This window comes from Siniperca chuatsi, linkage group LG18 (genome assembly GCF_020085105.1).
Source record: "Siniperca chuatsi isolate FFG_IHB_CAS linkage group LG18, ASM2008510v1, whole genome shotgun sequence".
Classification (NCBI taxonomy): Eukaryota; Metazoa; Chordata; class Actinopteri; order Centrarchiformes; family Sinipercidae; genus Siniperca; species Siniperca chuatsi.
Genome location: NC_058059.1, coordinates 21,602,550 through 21,625,222, shown reverse-complemented (window position 1 = coordinate 21,625,222; position 22,673 = coordinate 21,602,550). Strand labels below are relative to the sequence as shown.

General features: G+C 38.7%; 2 protein-coding genes and 1 long non-coding RNA gene across 8 annotated transcripts in view; 1 reads left to right on the top strand and 2 right to left on the bottom strand.

Annotated features, from left to right (window-relative positions):
- Positions 1–1,315: 1,315 nt before the first annotated feature.
- Positions 1,316–6,737, bottom strand: LOC122866011. Of its 3 annotated transcripts, XR_006375595.1 has the most exons (5): positions 6,680–6,737; positions 6,412–6,558; positions 4,086–4,270; positions 3,393–3,642; positions 1,316–1,862 (listed from the first exon to the last, which is right to left on the bottom strand). It is a non-coding gene; the product is annotated as an uncharacterized LOC122866011 (long non-coding RNA). The 3 variants fall into 3 exon arrangements; XR_006375593.1 differs by having other exon boundaries at positions 6,412–6,686; XR_006375594.1 differs by lacking the exon at positions 3,393–3,642 and having other exon boundaries at positions 6,412–6,686.
- Positions 6,738–6,803: 66 nt separating this feature from the next.
- Positions 6,804–22,673, top strand: part of spag8 (sperm associated antigen 8) — a 76,486-nt gene continuing 60,616 nt past the window's right edge. For 2 of the 4 annotated variants that reach the window (XM_044175105.1, XM_044175107.1), the window contains exons 1-6: positions 6,835–6,968; positions 8,388–8,547; positions 8,793–8,838; positions 10,085–10,199; positions 13,791–13,853; positions 14,415–14,526. In XM_044175105.1, coding sequence (XP_044031040.1) covers positions 6,900–6,968; positions 8,388–8,547; positions 8,793–8,838; positions 10,085–10,199; positions 13,791–13,853; positions 14,415–14,522 — 561 coding nt within the window. In that variant the 5' untranslated portion in view covers positions 6,835–6,899 and the 3' untranslated portion in view covers positions 14,523–14,526. Of the gene's footprint in view, positions 6,969–8,387; positions 8,548–8,792; positions 8,839–10,084; positions 10,200–13,790; positions 13,854–14,414; positions 15,361–21,081 lie in introns of those variants that run through there. The other 2 variants (XM_044175106.1, XM_044175108.1) reach the window with 2 other exon arrangements.
- Positions 18,842–22,673, bottom strand: part of npr2 (natriuretic peptide receptor 2) — a 65,492-nt gene continuing 61,660 nt past the window's right edge. The window contains exons 21-22 of the mRNA XM_044175102.1: positions 20,879–20,970; positions 18,842–19,418 (exon numbers count right to left, since the gene is read on the bottom strand). Of these exons, the coding sequence (XP_044031037.1) occupies positions 19,356–19,418; positions 20,879–20,970 (155 nt within the window). The 3' untranslated portion in view covers positions 18,842–19,355. The remainder of the gene's footprint in view (positions 19,419–20,878; positions 20,971–22,673) is intronic.

Here is a 22,673-nt window from a genome sequence, read left to right as displayed (position 1 = left end):
ATTATTTTTCACTTGTGTGGCCACTAGGGCGCAAAACAACACCACAACCAGCTCACAGACACAAAATCACGGAACCCATTGGCTATCGTCGGACGACAATTTAGCCTCTGGGGGCAATGTCCAATGCTTCGGGGCTTCCGGTGTAGCCAGCGGATATCCAGATAACGGTTATCCGGGCCAAGACTTCCTCTTCCATGCACCAGTTATTGTTTGCTTACAGTGCAATTAGCAATCTCGGAACCCATCGGCTATCGTCTGATGACGATTTGAATGCAGATACATAAAAATCCTAATCGGGTTCCGAGATTGATAAAAAGATAAATCGTCATTAGATGATAGCCGATGGGTTCTGAGATTGCATTTCGGCCAATGCGTTCTGCCTCTTTTGCTCTCCTCACGGACTGTTTACCTGCATGCAACCAAAGCCCGCTCAAACGTGATTGGTCAATACTATTTGGACTACAAACGGACCACAAACGGAAACCAGAACGCTTCCGATACCAAAATCTTGTCCCCTGCCTACAGATTCTGCATTCATATGCAGATATCTGTTTATAGAGATTAACAGACACTTAACCCTGATGTATTATCTATAATATACATCAGGGTTATGGCTATTATACATAATGTATAATCAAACAGTTGCCTATTTACACATCAAGTAGACAACAAGCAAAATTAGTATTCATTTGGAGTCATGTTTCTGCCCACCTGATGAATGTAAGTCTAATATTCACTCTCTTTTTAGCTTTGTTTTGGTCTCCACCAACTCCTGAAAAACTATCTGGCTCTTTAGCTGCTAAATGCTGTACTTTCTTCACCACCTAGTCACTAACTTTGTCTGTTTGGCACTGGACAGGTAGCTTATTTGATAAAACAGCTTCCTGCTGCTGCTGGAAACAAGGTGTGAGCAGTGAGACTGAAACATACAGTTAATATACTGTAAAACCAAAACAATGGGCTAAAAGCCACAAGCTTTCATTGCCTGGTTCCAGACTTATAATTGCCCAACAGTCGTGCAATCAGAGCTTTGTAGGCGGAATAAAGAATGACGACGCCATATTCCTACATAGTTACCTACAAATTTAACAAATTTGACAAATTGACATATTCCTTAAAGTGTAGTGAGGAACTTAATTACTTGCTCCTAGCAACCACTACCACAGCTTCCATGTTGACTGAAAATTATGTTGGTGGGACTCGCTTCTGATTGGTTATGGCAAAACAAAATAAAATAACCCTCTAATGTGAACACTATCAGGTTGAATGAGTGAAGAGAAACACAAAGGCAATTCATTCAGATTATCAGGCTACCCCTTTCACTTCATACAGAGTCATTTGCTTTATTGTTAATATAAAAAATGATTGTTTAGTGCAGCTGTACGTAAAGGATTTTTGTAGTTCCTCTCCTACTGCATGAAGGGAAACTTTTCTTTTTCAGCACTGCTGTTTCCTCCTCGATATTTTTCTTGGATCAGTCAGAGGGTCATCACACGTTTGTGCTGAAACTGGAATTCCAAGAATTCACTATGGACTTATTAAATGAGCATGTCTTGTCTTATCTGTATCCTGAAGATGAAAATGATGGCACACAGACTACAGACACCTTGAAGAGCCTGAAGATGAAAGCCAAACATTTCTTTTAGCTTTTTGAGGCTTATATTTATAATAGCAGAGGGTGTCAGAGTTGGTCAGGGGGTCAGGATGTGACTGCAGGGGAAGACGAGAAGTAAAGAGATGAAAGCTGATCTTGGATCTGGTGCTATGTCTCAGAGTGATTTGGCTAAAAGATTCCCACAGAAAGTGACATCTCCAAAGTGGGCGCCCATCTGAGCTGCGAGACACGAATGCAGGGTTTCCAGCTGAGAAGAAAGAGAGAAAAACAGTCCAACACATTCATATCTCATCAATATATCTGCAGAGATGGCTGGTAGTCATGGAGATGGTTAGTCAACATGTAATCAGAATGTGATACAAAAATAGCAACAGCGGCGCTGTGCGTATTGGTTAGGAGAGACGGAGAGAGCGAAAGCCCAGTGAAGAAGTTCTCTCAGCATCATGTTTTTCGATGGAGGGATGGAATAATGAACTACATGGATGGGATTTGAAGAATCTGATCCCCATCCAGCTCACACTCACCTCAGTGACCACACATAAGGCACAATGCTAATGCTGTGTGGGGAAATGTTGGTCCAAGTTTTAGGAGGCTGAGCTTTAGAGATGCTTTATTTGACAAGCTACTTGTTTTTGGTCCAGTAATAGAGAAGGACTTGTCATATAGTATATGCTGATACTACAAGGCCCTGAAAACCTACAACTCTTAATTCTTACTCTAAGTGATGGAATCCCTTATGAACACATTGGTTATTTCAATAATTTTTGTCCTTTTTGTTTTGCCTATTGCATCCATGAGAAAAAAAAATAAAAAATTCTCCTAGAGAGGTATGTACTCTTGGTGACTACCTCACCCCTCCTCTGACAAAACATCACATTGCGTTTTTGTTGCAGCACGTACTCCAGTACATGTGGTATTTACAGCCAGCATAATCACAGATCACTATAAAATAATGGGTGGACACCTATTAGTTTGCGTGGCATGACGAAGCACAGTTTGACAGTCTAGCGTCCATAAAACGTTAATTAGATTTCTGACTGTGCTTCATGCTGAGGTGGTAGATGGTTCTAGACACTCTGGCTGTCTGACAGTGAAAACTCCTCTGCTGTTTCTCAGCAACAGACTCAGTGGTTTGTTCCGTGTCTTATATCCACGGTAACAAGCAGCGAGTGTTAAATTTAGCAGGGTATGCATCGATATGAATAAATGATATGTGATGCTCAATGAACAAGTGATTCAACAAGGTTACTGAGCAAATAAATACATTCTCAAATTGGGGTTTCCCCCCAAAATTATGTGGCACATACTGTATGAAAGAGTGAGGTGAGGTTCTGCTTTAGACAGGCATTGCAGGTTGTAGGTGAAAGGAAAACAGAGGACAATGCAATCCAATGCAGTTACATGGATTTGTCAAAGAATGCTAGGAAAATCATTTAAAAACACGTTTTTCAAATTATGATTACGTGTTATAATCAAGTAACGGGCTTTTAGGATTTTAAAAGCTAAGCAATTAGGGCTTAACACTGTTTTTGGTGTCATTGTAAATTTGGACTGCCTAAAACTCTCATATTGATTTTATTAATTGATGGTAACTGGATGGATAATAACTTTGCAATTAAGAAGAAAAAAATACAAACATACTCAAGTGTTTCGTAAAACTGAAAATGCAAATGGTAAGTAAATATTATTTGTTTACTCGTTTATTATAGCGTGGATGTTCATTCTTGACCCTTGGAACAGTATGTATGACAAAATAATCTACTTAAGGTCCACTTACTAGCTTTTTTGGAGCTTTCAGCTGCAATCTCAGTCTTCATCATCAAATGGAACTGGCTCAGCTGTCATTACGTTACCTAACTGTGGAACTTTGGTCATGTGACAACAGGTGGTCATACAAGGGGGGAGATCATGACCCCTTTCTGTCCCAATCTGCTCCTCAGTTCCCTCATTATCCTTTTCCCAGTGTTGTGTGGACTTTTACTTTCTTGGACCTTTCCTGTTCTTGGATTTTGGATTTTGCCTGCTCCCTGTAAATATACAATGTCCCTGTAGTGAGTTTGTCATTATTTGGCCAAAGATTTCTTTATCTACGTTTTATATGTCTTAAATTAAGGTGATCTCTCCCTCACTGCACTAAGCTGTATGCAAATGAATGCATGGTGATGTCATCGTTCATGCAAATGAGCGTATGACGTCATCGGGCGACTTTTAGCGACTTTTGGAGCTTGTGCTAGCTACTACTTTCTTTGTTTGGAACAAAGTTGGCAACACTGCCAGTCCTGAGCCGGCTAGCCCGCTACCTACCTGTCCTGCGCATACATTTTTCAATGGTCACCTAGTTTTAAAGCATAAATGAATGGTCGCTTAACTGTATGGAAACAATATTCAGTGCAACTATATAAATTACATATATCGTATTTTCCCCCATGTTCTGTTGGTAATTTATGTTTATAGTTGTTTTACTGCTCACATTTAGGCTTTTGTCACTTTGAACTAAACTCTGGCTGGATCAGTCGGTGGATGGATGTGAAGACATTTTACCAGGTGATCAAATGAAAGGAGTGTCATCTCTCTTCACTTTAATTGCACCTCAGGGGACAATGCTTTCCCCCACAGCTGTCTCCTGGAGACCAGAGGATGTGCTTCTGTGCTCACCTGAAAGAATGTGAGGAAGATTATTCATCACTTCACCTTCCTATCTGAAGAAACCTTTTAACTCTTTTATAATTGTGGCTGGTATTTCACATACTGCCAGTGACTTTTACAAATTCCAAAAAGAGTTCTGTTGTCATCGTACTGATGAAAATCCAGTAATGTATGTGCTTTGTATCCATTTGGAATAATTAAGAGCAGACCATATAAGGTTAAAGACTTTGCATTTAATCTATTTGTGCTACTGGGTTACAGTAGCCTACATATTCCTTTGAGACATTTAAAAAGGCAATTTTCCTTACAACATTTTCAATACAGGTACATTTGTATGCAGTAGGTGATTTGAGGGTCGATGCCATTCTCCTTGTTAGCAAAATGATCAAAATGAACCCCCCCTTTGTTAACCTGCCATCCCCCCTTTCCATCTCCTAGTAGCAGAGAGAGTGCAGAGGCAGAGGGGTTGTTTAGTTGAATATGTTAGTCTAGTCTGCCAGACTCAATAATTCTTTATCTGACTGAGGTTTGTGCAAGTTGGAATCTATGGCCCGACCATGGCTCTGAATTAATCAGTAGCTTAACTGATAGCTGTGTATTGATAAATCCATGGCGCTGTCCGTGGTGCTGAAGTAGCAGATGGATTTGTAATTGCGCCTTTTTCTCTCAGTCCCTCCCTTCTGTCAGTTTCGTCTTGGATCTATAATTTTGTATACTACAAATACTCAATTCTATACTATATTGTAGCCTATATACTCTATAGAGTAGTGTCTTCATGATCAAAGTGACAAGTAGCAACGTGTAGTATAAAAATAGTAGTTAAAAATTAACAAATCACCGACTGGTTGTATACAGCATGTTATTTTCAATCTTATCTGGACTAAAATATAGCATTACATCAAACATATTTATTCCAAAATTCATCTTAAGTTTCTTTTTTGGAAAGTTGGCTACATCAATCCAGAACATTCATGTACAGTGAAAAAATAAATGGGAAATAGGAGCCTACTCTTTTTTTCTAGTCCACGGAAATCACGCTTATAATCAATATCCAGTTTGAAAAAGTTTTACAGGGTAAATTCTAAGGCACTTCCTCAGGCTTATTAGCTATTTTTGGTCTATTCAATACATCAGACCGACACACAAGGGTACTTCGCCAAACATCATTACCGTTCCCCTATTTGGGGTATAGAAAACCAAAGCTCAATAGATGCACGTCAATGCAATTTGACGTGTTTGGATTACAATTTTGACGTGTTTGTATACATTCCTTTTGTATTAAACAAGCCTTTGTTTTATAGACATGTCTAATAATGATTTTGTGACCTTGCCTGGACCTGAGCGTTCGTGATACCTTGATAAATTTGATCGGTCAGTCTTCCCTCGTCCAACACAGTGGCCAGACATTGCTTATCCGGACATCTATACATATCTGAATCACCAGGTAGCTTTAGGCTAAGTGTTGTCTGTAAGTAACCGACCTGACAATAACCAGCTGTATGATCTGGGCTGAGATTTAGTTGGAGACGACAGCCATGTTTACTGCTGCTGCTATACTGTAACGTTAGCCTGTGACTGTACCCCAGCAACCTCCCACTCATTCTAAAGCTATCCATCAGTAGTAGGGCCTAACTTTCACACTGACAGTGAATATTCATGTATCTTATGTGCCTCAAATCTTACCGTGAAAGCTTTGGTTATTAGTACGGTAGCTTCTAGTTTCACTGTAGTTTCTCATGTAATATGTTAAAGCACTATTCTTTCCACCAAAAGGGGTGCGGTCTTTGCGCTTGGTGCTTGATGACGTAATGCCGGTCTGATGTACACATATATGTCTCGTCATAGTTGGGGGCGTGGTCAGGGCGGAGTCGGCGAAGGGGAAAAAAGTCCTTTCACCTGGCCTGGAAATGCTGGGAAAGCGCGGTTTTTAAACTCACATGCCAATGTCAACAAGGTGTCATGTCTTATATAGACTCCTTGCTGTCACTTGACAAAGAACGCTGCATTGAAAAATTAAACAGACATGGATCGGATTGTTGTCCATATAAGACTGGACGAATGATCCACTAAAGCCTGAAGTGTCATCCAGATATCTTCTGCTATCTGGTTGAACATTTACATTTACTATAGATATGATTAATTGAACTTACCATAATATCAGTAATGTTTCCCTACAGCCATTAAGGCTATGATGTTGACAGCTGAGCCCTGCCGGGTGTAGGCTACCAACTTTTCCACCTCAACCAAAATTTTTCTTTCGATTTTTTAAAAGAATTTTCGCCGTTTCCATCCAGCTGCTTTATGCACAAATTGACAATGACCATTAAAAAAAAAACAGGTGGATGGACGTCATGCGCCTAATACAAACACATGTTATATAAGAATACTTTTGGGTTATTTTACAGCAGGCTATCTTACATTATTTTTAACCGCATGCTGTGTTTGCTCCACTTTTTGTCTCCATTCTGTCTGGAAAACGAAATGCCGTTGTCAGGGCGACACTTCCGTCAACCGAATCTGTTGCTACAGTGAATGGGATTCGTTGCCACTTAATTCAGAGGAGAGGGGTTTCACTGTATGTTGTTCACGGACAACTTGGCCCATTCTAGTCAAGTTTAGTCGTCACATTGGTGCTACGATGACCGAACAGCCAGCCACTGTGATAAAGAAAGTTGGACAATGTATGTTGCACAACTGGGCAGAAGAGGTGAGTGTGATTAGTGCGAAGTGCAAAGTTAGCCTCGCTAATGTTAGCTAGCAGACAAGCGTCACTCCAGAGTGCGTGTCAAACTGTAAACAGGGTATAAATAAAACCTATAACATTAATGTATAACGTTTAAGTTTGGAGCAAATTATTTGTTAGTGAGACCTAATAGCCAAATTAAATTTACACCGTATGTGGTTTAACAGTAAAAAATTGAACAGAAACTATTATTAACTTCATTATTAACTTGGTGTCATGCTGTGTTCTATGACCCACCAACGTTAGGTCATAGACCCTGTTCACGGTAGACATGTGGTTTATCGGTGTGCTAGTATGCCATGTCAGGGAGCCAGTGTGTAGGGCGCTAATGCCACCTGGAATTCACCCATGATTCATGTTTTTAGTTACAACTGTGTTTGACAAGTCAAAATGCTGTGTTGAAGCCAAAGTTTTAAAGGTTTTTTTGTTTTGTTTTTTTGCTTTGTTTTGTTTTATTTGAACTAGTCACATGCTGTATTTCTATAGCTGTTACCAAAAATGTTGACCCAGTAATATTTGAGCAGGGTCATATTCTACTCAGTGGCATATCAATAGCCATTCTTCAGTCTCATCATCACCCTTTTTGTGTATGTGTGTTTGTCCTCCCACTATGACAAAAGTTTGTAGAGTGTTCAAATGTTAAAACGTTGTTTAGACTATCAGAGAGGGGTTATGGGTGTAGTTTGTGGTGTGTTTTAGTTAAATGGTTAAGTGTCTTTCATATAGTGATTGTGTGCGGACATTTTTCCTTTGTTTTGGTATGTCGTAATGGCTGTGTGACTTTGTCATTACCTTGAAAACCTATTTATGAAAAGAGCCACACTATTAAAGCTGGCACGCTTAAATTAAAAAGGTATTCAACCTGTTTTCTCATTAGGTGCTCATACACACAGTACAAACACAAATATTCTGAATAGGGCTAAAAATGTTTATCAAGTTCCCAGAGCCCATGGTGAAATAAACATTTTTTATTTTTTTTTATCTGTACAACAGTCCAAAACCCAAAATATTTTTGCAATCATGTAAGACAAAGAAAAGCAGAAATTCTTTGCATTTGAGGCTGCAAGTAAAAAAATGTTTTCCTCATCAAACTTGTTGCAGAGAAATGTTCTTTTGACCGACTGATTAAACAGCAAATCATGTCTGTTCTAATCGTAATCAAATTCAGAAGAATATGGGTTTGTATATTTAAAAACAAAAACTACAACAATAAATTATAAATAGCATGAAACACAAACAAGGTATTTTCTGTAAAATCAAAGCAGGACCCAGTATCTTTAATTGAAGCTTACAATCAAACATTGTAGGCAGTATTCATTGCATTGATTGTAACATGTTTGTATTTTTTTTCCATCTAAACTCTGTCTATGTCCATTTATCCAGAGGGCTGTTGCAGCTCTTGACACTGAGGAGACAAGGACACAAATCCAGAGACATGGACACAGAGGGATTCTCACGATGGACCAGGAGTCTAAAATGGAGACTGTCACCACACTTAAAGCCGCTTACATCCCTCCGAGGAGTCAAGGGGTGAGGCTGCGGGGTATGTATCTTTGTTTTTCACCAGCCACAGTATGAAACAATTTCATCCCATACCATTATAACCCATGTATAGACTAGACATGTATTTCAGAAGAGTTGAAAAGATTGTATTCAGGTGGACACTGAAGGCTGCTTTGATCTTTAACATTTCATTCCTATTTTTTATTTTACCATTCAATAAATGTTTTTCAGATGATTTGCTATGCATGCTCAGTTCATCTCTTCTTTTATATTTTCATGGTTAAGGCATCAGAGGCGAGCTTTTGGAAAAACATATCGCTCAAATGATAAGGTAAATCAACTATGAAACAAGTCTTTTGATGCTACATAAATTATTGCTGGAAGTGGTTTGTTTATGGAAACGGAGAACGCTGCCTGATCATGTCTTGAGGGGAACATGTTGGAAGAAAGTGATGTAATATTTACACGTCTGGTTTGTTTTACTGTTCAATCACAGCTGTAATACCCTTTAAATCAGATTTTATTATGTTATTTTACATGGAGGCCAGTCATCCTAATGGGTTTTATAGAGTCTATCCCCAGTTAACTGCTCATAAAGAATACAAAGCATCATGTCTTAGATGAAAACAGCTTGTCCAGCAGTAGACAGTGTCTCATCACTCAATTTGAGCCATACACTACATTTCCTGGACTTTATAAGTACACACCAACGCTACATGATTCATACCAGGTTTCCATCCAGCAAAGAGCTCAGTGCGCTTTTCGGTTGTTATGTTAAACACAATGCCGCTTTGAATAAATTAATTAACTGTGGGTTATGCGAGGCAATTAGGGTTGGACCCAAATGCAGACAGAAGAGGCAAACTGGTGCAGTTCAATGTTCTATTGTGCATAAGAAAAGCTTACAGGCAGATACTGGTAGGTAGGCAGGCAGGTAGACTGGTAACAGGTAAACAGGTATCTGGCAGGCAGGTCCAGGTTTGAATGACAGAAGCTCCAAAGCGAAACCACGAAGCAAGGCAGCAACAAAGTACATGGCAACTAGGAATGACCTGACAAAGGAATCAGAATCAGAAATACTTTATTGATCCCCGAGGGGAAACTCTTTAAAGGAGCTGGATCGGAAATGTAGTGAGTGCTGATGAGGGAAGTGAGAACAGGTGAGCAGGGGAATGAGGAAGTGTGGTGGAAAGTCTGAGGGCATCTGGTGGACGGCTCGAGGATGGCAGGTCTGGGGAGTAGGAAGAAAGTATATGGTCTGGGAGAAGTGAGCAGGGGCCGGAGACAGGGACAGATAGAGAGAGTAATGCAGAGGGCTGGAGATGAGAGTGTGTGGCTGCAGGAAGAGACTGAGAGGCCAACTGTGACATTAACAAAGTTAGTCAGATCAGAAGTTTTGAGAGAGAGGAAGGATTTTGTATTTAATGGCTTAAATAGCTACTTTTAGTATATTTTGATTCTAATACTTTTGTACTTTTACTTAACACCTTTAGTACTTCTACTTTTACTTAAGTAAAAGATCAGATCTTCTTCCAACACTGCCACATACTGAGACTGATATCTTCTTGTTTTCACAGTGAGAAGGTTCACGCTGAAAGGAACCCGCCGACTCCAAAAACTGACTTTTGCTCCACGACCCAGAGGGATTTCTGTGTCGAGGGATTTGTGCCTCTTACCCCTGATAAAACACAAGTAAGTGCAGCTATATATACTCTATGTGTGTATGCAAGTTCGTGAAACAGTGATGAGATCAAATCTCCTGTGTTGAATCTAAAACAATATGTTGTTTATTGTTAAAAATGCCTAAAACGCAACTTCACTATTGGGACTGATATTAAGATTATGCCCAATATGTTGCACGAGTTTGATATTTGGATGATTCATTTGTATGTTACGTTTGCATAAGTGTGTATTTTCATCTATTTCACATATAATTATGTCTGTTTAAATTTTTTGCCAATATTAAATGAATAAAGAGAGTATAGAACTGATTATGACACTAAAAGACTTACTAAAGTATAGTAGTAATACTGCAGTGTGAACAGGCATTTTTTTCCCCTCCTGCCATTCACCATAATTGTAAATAAACACCATTAGCCATTGAGAATGACAAGTGCAGCTTGAATACATATTATAATATTGCCATTAGATTCCAAATTCAATTGTAGGATAACTGCAGAAACTTGCTGAGTGTATTAAAGTTTTGAAATGATTAGTTGATTAATCCATAGATTTTTTTTAGACATTTTGACTTGTAGGAAAAGCATGTGTAATTAATAACATCAATGATGGCACCATTACATTTAGATGTGACATTATCAACACCAGCATCACTGAGCAAGTTTAACATCAGGACTTTAGTCTGGCTTTATTTGAGCTATCTGGCTTCACTAAGCTTAAGAGTGGTGATCCTGAATAACCTGAAACTGGTTATCAGCTTGCTCAGTTAACTCTGTGTTTTCCAATGCAGCTATAAGCACGTTCATGTGAAAGAGACAGAGCTCTTAATTACAAGCCAATCACAGGCAATATCATCAAAACCATGAGTGTAGTACTTAATATGACATGAGATATGCCTAATGTTATCCTGAGCTGCAGTGATGGAATAAGAGTGTAAAAGCTGTCTACACTGTCAGGGATCCCGTTAGAAATTCAAAGAAAGAAACTCAATTAATATGCAGCTATCTGTAGTTATTAGGCTGTTAGTGTGGTAAACTATAATCATCATTAGTCAGTATAAACGAGAACCTTTCTTTTTGGGGGGGCTTTTTTTTGCCTTTATTTGATAGTGCAGTCGAAGATAGACAGGAAAGGGGGAGAGAGATAGAGAGGATGACATGCAGCAAAGGGCCGTGGGCTGGATTCGAACCCGGGCCGCTGCAGTAAGGACTCAGCCTTGGTACATGGGGCACGCGCTCTACCAGGTTACTGGGGCGCCCCACAATGACCTATCTGATTGTTACAAAACCTGTTTTGTACCCAGAGTGGACACGTTCTTCTATCTCTGACATAATTATCATGTAAAGAGTGATTCTTCTGATATGTTAAAATCTCACTTCTCTTAATTACGTGTCACTTTAAACTCAATACTTTTGTCCAGGTCAAAATCCTGTAGGAATGATTTTGCTATGATCCTCTGAACTCAAAGCCCTATTATGCAAGAATTGGTATTTTTTGCGACTTTGCGCCTCAACAGTTTCAGAGTGCAATGCACTTTTACACCACTGTTGTAAATATAAATCGCGCCTCATTGACAGCTGTACACGTGCATTTGTTTACCACCTGAAGGATTTGGAACCGCTAGCGGCAAAACCTCTGTCGACTGACTTGGCTCATGATCAAAAACTAGCAAATCGACAATTTTGCTAACACAGCCAAACATCAAGCAAGTGCAACAACACAAGACATAGCAAGCCAGCTACTAATATTACTTACTAGCCCAACAGCAAGAAGGCCAGCTGTTAAATCCGATAGGGTGATGTGCACTACCACTAACTAGTTTGCCGGTCAGTTAGTGTAATCACCTTGGGACATCGGTAAACATGCTCTTGAGATTTGTCTTCAGTGAATTTTATTGCAAATTTCATGCTCTGTGTTTCTGTTCGTGTGGTTTTCTCAGTGAACGCGCCCAAGCTCTTACTGTCCAAACTATGCGGTGCCACATAAGTTTTAACTCAGCTACAGTAACAGCTCGCTTGTCGTCCTGAACCTCTCAGGAGCAACTGAAAAGGGATACAACTTACGTCTGCTACGAAGGATTGACTCACAGGCTATTCAACCAATAGAAATGCACAGTAAGCAGGACTTAACAAAATGATAGGCAAGGATACAAAACCAAGGAATAGATATTCGAGCAACATAAAACTGAGGTAGAAATACATGAAATTACATCTCTTTGCCTCTGCCGTGATATCCATACTGAGCTAGCTTCTTCTTATAGCAAGCTGAAGAAACCATAGTTGGCGGTGTGTGACGTAGTACCGTAAAGAGTTACACACTTCTCACGGGAGATCTTACCTGCTCAGGGCGCGGAGGGTGAATGAAAGAGGCGCCATTCTCCCTGTTAAAAGTCAGTGTACCATCAAAATGATTTTGAAGCTTTTAAGGTAAAATAGTTGCATGATATTGCTTTAACCTGTGCAGCATCGGTTACCATGGTGATCTGCCCAGGTTATAAGTGAACCAGCTTTTTGATACCAGTTAAACCCAAAGATTGCTGGCTGACCCACTCATCTCTCACTTCGTGACAGGAAAGGTGTATTTACACATCAGGCAAAGCGATTTTCTGCCTTGTTTTATTAGCATAAATTTGACAGTTGCTGTGTTTTTGCAGTTTGTGTATATTCGCCCCAAACAGCCAATGTATCGACTGTACAGATACAACTGTATTTTGTGCAGATGTAGCTGTAGTTGTTTGTTTGTGTGTCTGTGTGACAGCTCAGCCTCTGACTGATTTCAAAATCCACCAGTTTTTTATGTTATTTTCCTCCAGTTTTTTTCCCCTCTCATCTCTTCCTCTCATTTTTTTTGTGATCAAAATAAATTATTGACAAAAGTAAACTGATAACATAAACAAACAGAAGGGCAACAGATATTACAAAGAAACATAAAGAGACAGGAGACTTGTAGGGAGAGTACAGTCAAACAAAAACAATGCAGTACATTATTGTCCTTGACAACAGTCTATGCTTTTCAGTTCCTCTGAGATTTAAACCATGATGTCCTTGAAGAAGGAATGCTGCAAATTCACTGTAGAGGATTTAGTGTTATTTTAAGACTGCTTTCTTGGCAGCCTTAAAACCAAAAAATAACATTTTCTGTTGTATCAACTTCAGATTGATATGAGATTCATCATTAAGGAGACACAGAGTTAGGATTCCAGACCATTTTCATAAAATCAGCTAACACTCTATTTACATGATGACTCCAAAAGTTGTTGACCCCTGGACGCTGGTTCCAGCTTCCCAAATGTGAAGATTTCTCAGACCAGTGTAAATTGAATCATTTTGGGTTTTTGGACTTTGCTGGCTTTGAAGACCTCACTTTGAGATCTGAGAACTTCTGAATTGCATGTGTCATGTTTTTCATTTTATAAACAAACAATTAATCATTTAATTAAAAAAAGGTAGATTAATCAATAAGGAAAATAATCCTTACATGTTGTGCTCATAATGGTTCTAAAATATTCGGAGTAACACTGTTTAAAAAATAGGAGCAGAAAGAAGAAAATAAAAATCTCAATGTCGTTCATTTGACAGTGTGTTCTTGTTGTCTCATTTCCAGGTTCATGATTATAAAACTGACCAGGCCGTCACATTTTGGAGTGAAAATTGCCAGCTGATACAGGTGTGTCAGATTGTTCCACTTGTTGGACATAGGGTGTCATGTTTTGCTGTTTGTTTGCTGTTGTCATTATATTTTTGTTTGGGTAAATACTAAAAAAACACATAAAATATTTTCAATTCCTTATTTGTAATTTATTTACGGGCCAAAAGAAATATATGATCTATATCAGAGTAATTTTCTTTCTGATGCTGAACACTTAGGTCTGTAGTCTGCGTGTGCTTAGTGTCTGAGCAAGTTTGCACTGTTTTTTTTCCTCTTATTTAACATACAGCCACTAATGGCACCATATAATGTCAGAGGAGAATGCAACAACAGCAGCAGCTCTCAGAAGAGTTGCACATATACAACTAGATCAAGAGGAGGATTATAGATTCTGTATTTATAGCTCTTTCCACCATTATTCCCTCTCTGCTCTGTGCAAAGTGTCCTTTATTATTTTGTGTCAGATTCTTCAGTCTTGATGTCTTTAGCTCACTTACTAAACACACGTCCTGTACAGTAAGATTCAGGAAATGACTTGATCATGGTTTAACATTATTCTTGTGTTGTTTTGTGTCACAGGGTGTGACCGCTATACAGACCCTGAAAGCACCTTTTAGGAAATCAGCCCTATTCAGCACACCCATCAGTGAGCGGCTGGATGAACTTGAGCTCCCGTCTGATAACTGAGACAGTATGTCAGATTATCACATTACATCACTTCATTACCAGTTAATATTAATGTGGTAATCCACTTTAAAGGTTATTGTTATTCTCAACGGCAGTGACACCTCTGCTATATAAACATATAAAGATGTTTATTAAAAATGGGATGACTATTTAGTTTCAGTATTACTGCCTGAAAAAACATAAATCTATAGCAGACACTCCGCTGATGTCATGTTGACAAAACATAGACAGCAGTATACTGACATTTGGACCTGCCAAACAAACTATCTCTGAACTTAATAAAACACACCAACAGGTTTCTGTTGTACAGATTTTCTGAAAAACATTTGCATCCATTTGCCTTCCTAAAAATAATCCTGATGTTCAATGTACAGTAGTTCTGCTTTTGGCCTTCCTCCGACATATTCATCTCCTTTTTCCTCTCCACATTTTATGTTGATGAAGTTTGGATTTCTGTAGGTGGCATATGTCCTGTGTCTGTTTTCAGACAAACTACTAGCTTGCTGCTGCCACTTCTGGAAATATTAACCACGTCATTTCCAGTACATACACTTACATAGATACATTTAAATGTAAACATTATAACCACATGTAAATGCTTTTATGAAGTGGAAACAGATTGGATTAGTAGAGTGGCAAAAGTGGGATTTATTTGCATGGAATGTTGCTGAACATAACTAGAAATGTAGAAATGTAGAACCTGTCACTATTAGAGTATCAACTCTAATCATCAGCGGCCGGTTGCACCAGCTGTTCTTAAACGCAAAATGTATTTAGCTAGAAGTGTGTACGAAGTGGAGATTTGCGCATCAATAAAATGGTTGCATCACACAAACTAGTTTTTATGTATTAGTTGTTACTAAATATTTACACATACTAACTTAACTAATTTTAAATGGAGGTATAGTGTTACCTGTCAAACTATGATGATTGACAGCAATGATAACCTTAATTAAATGATGTTATTACGGATAACAAGTCCTAGAATCTCACAGAAACGGGCAAGATTTACATTAAGTACCACAATATGGCTCATTTTACAACATGTAAGGACAATAAGGTCTTTTAAGTAATGTAAATGGAAATTCCCCATTTACTCTAAACTGCATGAATTCTAAAAGTAAACTAGCTTTACAAGGGATTGGTTTTGGTTTGGTTTAGAATTAGTTTCTAATTAGTTAAATTAACAATACCAAAAAAATAGCACATGAGAAGGAGGCTGGGGTGGTGGAGGTGTCCAGTGCAACAGAAATTTCCTAGTGACTGATTTTCACATTATTGTGGTCTTTTCTAGCTATGACATTCCTTATGATTTAATGGCGGTTTAGTAAACCAGTAGTTTGAAACAAGCTAGTCGTTACTAAGAACTTGTTAAGGACTTTTCACACAAACCTGGATTAACAAATAGCTGTCCAGGGTGTACCCCGCCTCTCGCCTAATGTCAGCTGGAATGGAGCCCATCCCGCAGCCCTCCAAAGAATAAAGCAGGTTTAGCTAATGGATCATCGAACGTGCAAGACAATCCAGTTCATGCTGTTGAAAGTTTGATTTTTCTTTCAAAGTGACAGCAAATTGAGTACTTTTTGTAGCTGGACTGTTGTTTGTACTGTTTCTTCACGCTGCCTCTGCCTGACCAGGGAGCTTAGTTTGTTTACAGGCTCCATTCATCTTTTTCTATCATTTCTCTATTGCCTTTTGCAACCTCTAATTATTGCAATCGAATAGCCGCACTTTCCTCCTCCTCCGCCGGGTAAATATCTTGCCTTTGTCCTTGAAGAAAACAACAAGAAAACCTGTCAGGTCTCAGAATAGCACAGAGAGTGGTTTTCCACCTTTACAAAGACCTGTGCTCACAGGCCCACAGCATGCAGATGTGAAACACTATACATTATTGGGAATCACACAGTGTATGCTACAGATTCACATATGTGTTTTGTCAATCAGAGGACAATTCCAGGCGCCGCTCATCCTTTCTGAGCTTTCAGCAGGGATTAGTAGGCGGTAGCTATGGCGACAAGTAATTTTAGCTTATATTTATGCAGCTTTTCTCTCCAAACATTTCATTATCTCATGGGATGATACAGGAAAACCAATTTGCCTCTGAAACACAACGCCTCGAAGCGGATTTGTACTTAGCATTTCAAATGAAATGCGACACAGCAATTTTCATTTTTGTTTCCACTCTTTAATTTCAGTTGTGTCTCTCTGTTGTTTATGTTTGTGTATCATTTTGGTCTTTTTTGGGGGGGAAATTCAGCCTTAAAACAAGATGTTAAGGGGAAGCTATGTGGGGTGGTTTTCCCTGATCTCAACGCTCAGATGACCCAGTGAGCACTGACTTTGTCATTTGCAAAAGATATTTTTTAGATAGATTTATTACATCTGTTTCAACATCATTTAGGTGACTATATTTCAATGTGAAGCAGGCCCTAACTAGTCTCCGTTTGTGCCTCGCTCATATTTCCATTACATTCCAGCTAAGCATCTGATTTCTGAAAAATAAATACCTGATGATCTTTGAAAAATCCAGAAGGCTTAGCAACACTTACCGCTGTTTTGAAAGTATTTCCAGAATCCTGAAGACCTTTCTAACCATCTGTATTAAAAAAAATAATTAACTGCAGAAAAAACCTGTTTTCCAAGTTGCCACTCTATTTCCTTATCTAAACAAAGATGGTGGCCAGAAATGACGTACTTATGTCCTTTCTCAAGCTGTATAACGCCAGCCCAAATGAAAAAGGTTATACTATTCATTATATTTGTCTATATTAATGTTACTTTTATTGATTTTATATTGTCATACACAATAATGCATTCATATTTTTCTTGTGCTGTACAAATTGAGCAAGGAAATATTTAACTTCTGGCTACTGCCTTGGTTTGGATTAGGGAATAGAGGTGCAACTTGAGAAAACTAGTTAGAAATATGTTTTTATTGTGCAGCAGATGGTTAGAAGAGTTTCTGAGGATTCTGGAAATACACTGAGATTCTTGGTTTTGCTAGGGATTTCTCTTTCATTCATGACTTGAATGTAATCGTGAGACACAAACTGGGTCTCGGCCCCAACTACACGTTGAAACCATCCAGTTTTCAACCGTCATTCACTTGTTTTTAATCTGCGTAGATGTCTTTTCACATGCAAATCACCAAATCAGTGTTTACCGGGAACTACTAATTAATATAATATATGCAAGTTAGCACTGGCTCAAGAGACATGAAATCACCCAAGAATTTAAGATGTTCTAGTTATTGAAAGTGATTTTGAGAGTTCTTTGACTTGTGCGCAGTTGTCTGCAGTATGCTTGGAGGCTTTGTACTTCAAGGTCTCGGCTGTATGAAAAAGGCAGAATATAACACATGACAACATGACAGACAGCCTGGTCAGTTATAAGGAGTTAGCAGGTCAGCGCGGGGTTCAGCAGAGACCTTCACTCCGCTCGCTGTGGCTCTAACAGGCGCCGGCAGTGTCACTGTGAGAAAGTGGGCGGTAATTACAGCCGTGCAGGAGGGGAAGATGTTCTCCTGCAGAGATGAAACGCACAAACACACACACCAACACATACAGTACCCATGCCCCCGTTCCACAACCGATAATGAGTATCTAATGAGCGATGATGTCATTACAACAAACACACAGCTTCCTGCTGCCGACCCGTTTTTCCCCACTTTTTCCCTTATCGGTCCACAACTGCTTGCAGTTAATTAGGCTCCTGATACGTAATGCTCTGTTTCTCTGTGGCACACTTGTTATATTTTAAATAATAAAAATACAACAGTCCTGGTAGTATCGTGAAATGTAAAGCGACAAGGCTAATATATGTCAGATAAACCTGAACTAATTGTCACGACTTGCATGGGGGGGAGCGCAGAGCTGATATTTAATAGAAGATAAAAATAGAAAATAACATCTTCAAGATGCAGCTTAATTTCAACAGACGTTCCCGAAAGGTTGCACCGGGTAGACTGCCCCTCTGCTGAACTGGCTTCTTCACTTCCTGCCTTTTAAATGTGCAATTCTAGCGGGACATCCAATATTTCGGGGGGGACAGCACAAGGTCATTTATAAATTCTTTCTGGGTTAAACTTGGATGAAAACATTTGGTTGAGTATTGTCAGGAGGATATGGCCCAGATATATTCAGAGAGTTCACATGAACGCCGCAATGGCGAATTTAAAGTTAATGCATAAATGCTAAAAGGAACAGACTCATTAGGGCTCTTCACTGCCTTTCTCGTGTTACAACCTTTGTGGATGCAAATATCAATAACTAACCACACTCCGAAAAGCAAATGTATAAAAATGCTGCCTGATCCATAAATGGAAAAAGAGTGTTTTACTCAGTTTATTGAACAAAATATCTTACAGTATCTTGGATATACATATATACATATTATCTTGTACTGTGTAACACGGTTGATGAAGCCCTGCAGTGACATCAATTGTAACGCTGTGCCTCCAAACTTCAATGGATGTTTCAAGGAAATATTAATACATCATTAAATTCCAAACACATTATACAAATCTTAATATAGAAAGCACAAAAAATAAGAATTTATCAGTGAAAAGTACTCACTCTCAGGACAGAAAGGTTCTTCATACAAACTTTTACAATTTTTTTTTTCTATTTTCTTCTTTTCCTTTTTTGCAGCTACAGTATGCAGGTAATAAATATACCTGGAATTCCCTTTGTTTTTGTTTTATGGTGTTGTTCTCTTTTCCTCTGCACGGAAATCACCAATAAGGACTTATTCTAGAACAAATAAAGTAATGGCTCGGCCACCGGAGCTTCTGCTGTCGTCTCCACTGCCACTGCCACATTATCAGCAGGCCTCTCAGATAACATACACATCAGTCTTCTCCCCAAGAAGCCAATACGTTCTCATTTTGCCTTTGCCCTGGAAAAACACAGAAATCAATAGGTTCATCAATGGAGATGACGTGGGGGGCGGGAGGTGGGGGTGATATCCTCTATTAGGCTGCCCTTGGTTTAAGGGTGACCCTGATGGTTACTGCAGCTCATCTTACACCTCCACCTTTCTCCACAAATGAAGCATTATGCATAATCAGAGGAAACTTAACCACATCATCATACTACTGTTGTAAAGTGTAAACCTTGTTCCTCCAAAAGATCAAAATTTGTCTCGATCTAATGCTGAAACTATCAGTCCTTTAAGTGATTATTTGATCATCAGAAAATTTAAATCGACAACTATTAACCAACATTCGCTGGTTCCAGCTCGTCAAATGTGACGCTGTAAATGAATATCTTTGTTGTTGTTGTTTTGTTTTTTTTGTTTTTTTTTACTATTTTCTGTCATTTTGTACAAGGCCATAGCCCAACATCCAGACTTCCCCAGCACAACCCCACACCCCCCCTAAGAAACGCCAACAAGACACCGAAAGCTCACATTATATTTATGTGTCCCTACATCGTTATCTAAGTGCTGTTTTAAAGAATTCTCCATGCTGATGGGAATGTAACTTTGGTGGAGGAACACTAAAATCCCTGCATTTTGTTTTAATTTGAACTTTTTTAACTTAACTAAAATTCTTATATTATATCTAAAGAATATCAGAATCAGCCTTTAAATACCCACTGTGTTTAATGTCTGTAATTGCAAAATGTAAACTCCTCCTCTTAAGGTTGTTAAAATCCCAAAATTCCCAAGAAGACTAAGAAATACTGAGGACATAACCTGAATGGTAGCTAACCTCAACAGTAACTATGGCCCTGATTTTACAGACTAAGCAATTAATCAATTTATTAAAATAATAATCCCCAGACTAAGATAATAAAATAAAACTAAAATACTGAAAATAATCTGTAGTTGCAGCCCAGTTCATTAAGCAGCATAGGATTCTTCAATTATTTGAACATTAAAAAGGCATAAAAATTTGAGATGCAAGGTTTTTTGGCAACCTCATTATACAGTAGGATGTTAGTTTCCAATTAAAACATTTGAAATATCATTCTATAAAAGATCTTAATTTTAACAAGTTATTGTGTCTAGTATCAAGTCTTAAATAAATGTATTTTATCTATTTCCAATACAAATGAACTTGTATGATGTAAGAGCTGCCTTATTCTGTCTTGTTTTAACACTCATTTCTAGAACATTTCTGAAACAAAGCAAACTGTACAAGCAACAAATGTCATTTTTTCTCCCTGTTGGCAGAATTTTCTGTCTTCAGGTCTGAATCTGAGGCCAAATGAGTTGTACAGACAGATGTTTTTTGCAGTGTGAGCGCATTTTATTCAGCGGTCACAAACACAGCCTTTGTTAGTGCAATGCTTGCTCTTTTTCTGTGCTTTCACTTGGACAATTTTTAAAAACAGCAAAGAAAGGATTCTTACCTTCATTTCTACATCTCCTCGTAACTGGAGATCAAAGTAGCCAAACTCATCCAGCACTTCTTTGGTAGCCGAGGATACGTGGATCTTTAAGGCTGCAAGACACATCAAGAGCACAACAGACAGGACTGAGCATTTTCACACTGTGAATGACAAATGACAACTCTAACAGTATTTGAATTACCACTACACTGCTTTTCTGTCAGGCCTCAGGACACGCAGCAGCAGAGGAAACTGAGGAGTGAGACGAGACATTGCATTCAGTCCCGTCAGACGTCAGCGGCTGAAATGCTAACAGTGATGAAAATCTGTATTGTTTTGTCCAATTAATGGATACAGTGCAGAGCTGTGAGATGTGATTTCTGCCTGTGAAGCCTCAGGCTGCACAGTTTATCGCTGGCTAAGGGCCCTTAGCTGTAAGTGCTATCAATTATTTACTAGTGGAGGCACAATACAGGAAGCGACTCAGTAGTTAATCAATACATCTGATGATTCGCTCGCAAAATATCCAACCTCAGTTTCATAACACTAGTTCCTGTCACTGCCAGTTAAGAACAAAAATGTCAGTGTAGAAAGTATTCAGCAGGTTAATATGGCTTTGCTTTGAAATTATATTTTTGCTGAAGAATTTTTCCATCCAACCACATTAGCAGAGACTCATTTACACTTACTTTAGAAAAGGTTGGAAAAAATTAGTTTACAATTTCAATAAAGATAGAGATTAAATCACAGAGCATGTTCTGTGTACTGACAGAGTACAAGATTCAATAAACTGTTCAAACAAGTGCTTATTCGCTGTTTATTGGGATCCTCATAAATGTTACCATGGCAACAACTACTCCTCCTGTGGTCCATATTAAAAAAATACGGTATGATCAAACAATATTTACACTTACACTACATCTAGTTAACCATACAGTTATAATCTCTCATTCTCAGTAAAACAATATCCCCATAACTGCAAACAAAGAAAGTTAGAGGATAAGTCAGTCAACAAATCCCATGAAAAAACAAAACCAACAATGTGTATCCAAAGCCTGATATATCTTATTCCTCTGTGCCACAGAGCTCCATTGTTGTCCAAAAACTGTTAAAAACACATCAATGAGCCACACTGTTGCACTTGGTGACATGTTCCTTCATTACCATGAACACACACACTGTAGTTTATTTTGACACAGTCCCAAATGCACTGTTCTGCTGCTGTAAATTCTAACTAGAGCAGCAAATTAGTATTAATCTGCAGCTGAAAATAGTCCCCACCAAATGCACTATTTACTCCTGTTTGATTCATGTTTGTTAAAAACTACAGTGCCTATGCTTTGGACTGTGGTAGGAAACACCCAGAGAAAACCCACGCAGGCACAGGGAGAACATACAAACTCCACACAGAAAGGCCCAAGCCGGCCAATTCTGAATGGAAAATGTGTCACCTGCAGTAGAAGTTATTATGAACTCTTACGTAGGGAGATTTTGGTACAAGCTCAAAAATCACAGATTTGTCTTAAAGGGCTTTACAATTTGTACAACGGACAACGCCCACTATCCTTAGACCATCGAGTCGGATAAGGAAAAACTTCTCAGAAAGAAAAAAAAATTCGAAGGGAAAAAGAAGAAGAAACCTCAGGAGGAGCAACACAGAAGGGACACAGTAGTAGAATCAATCAAACAATCAGTACATTGTCACCAGTACATACATTTGTGCAAAACCTGTTCCTCCCTGTTGAAAATCCAGATCTGTGTGGAGGCATGTGATCTAAAATCCAAGTTCAAAAATAAAACAAAAAGTGACAGTGAC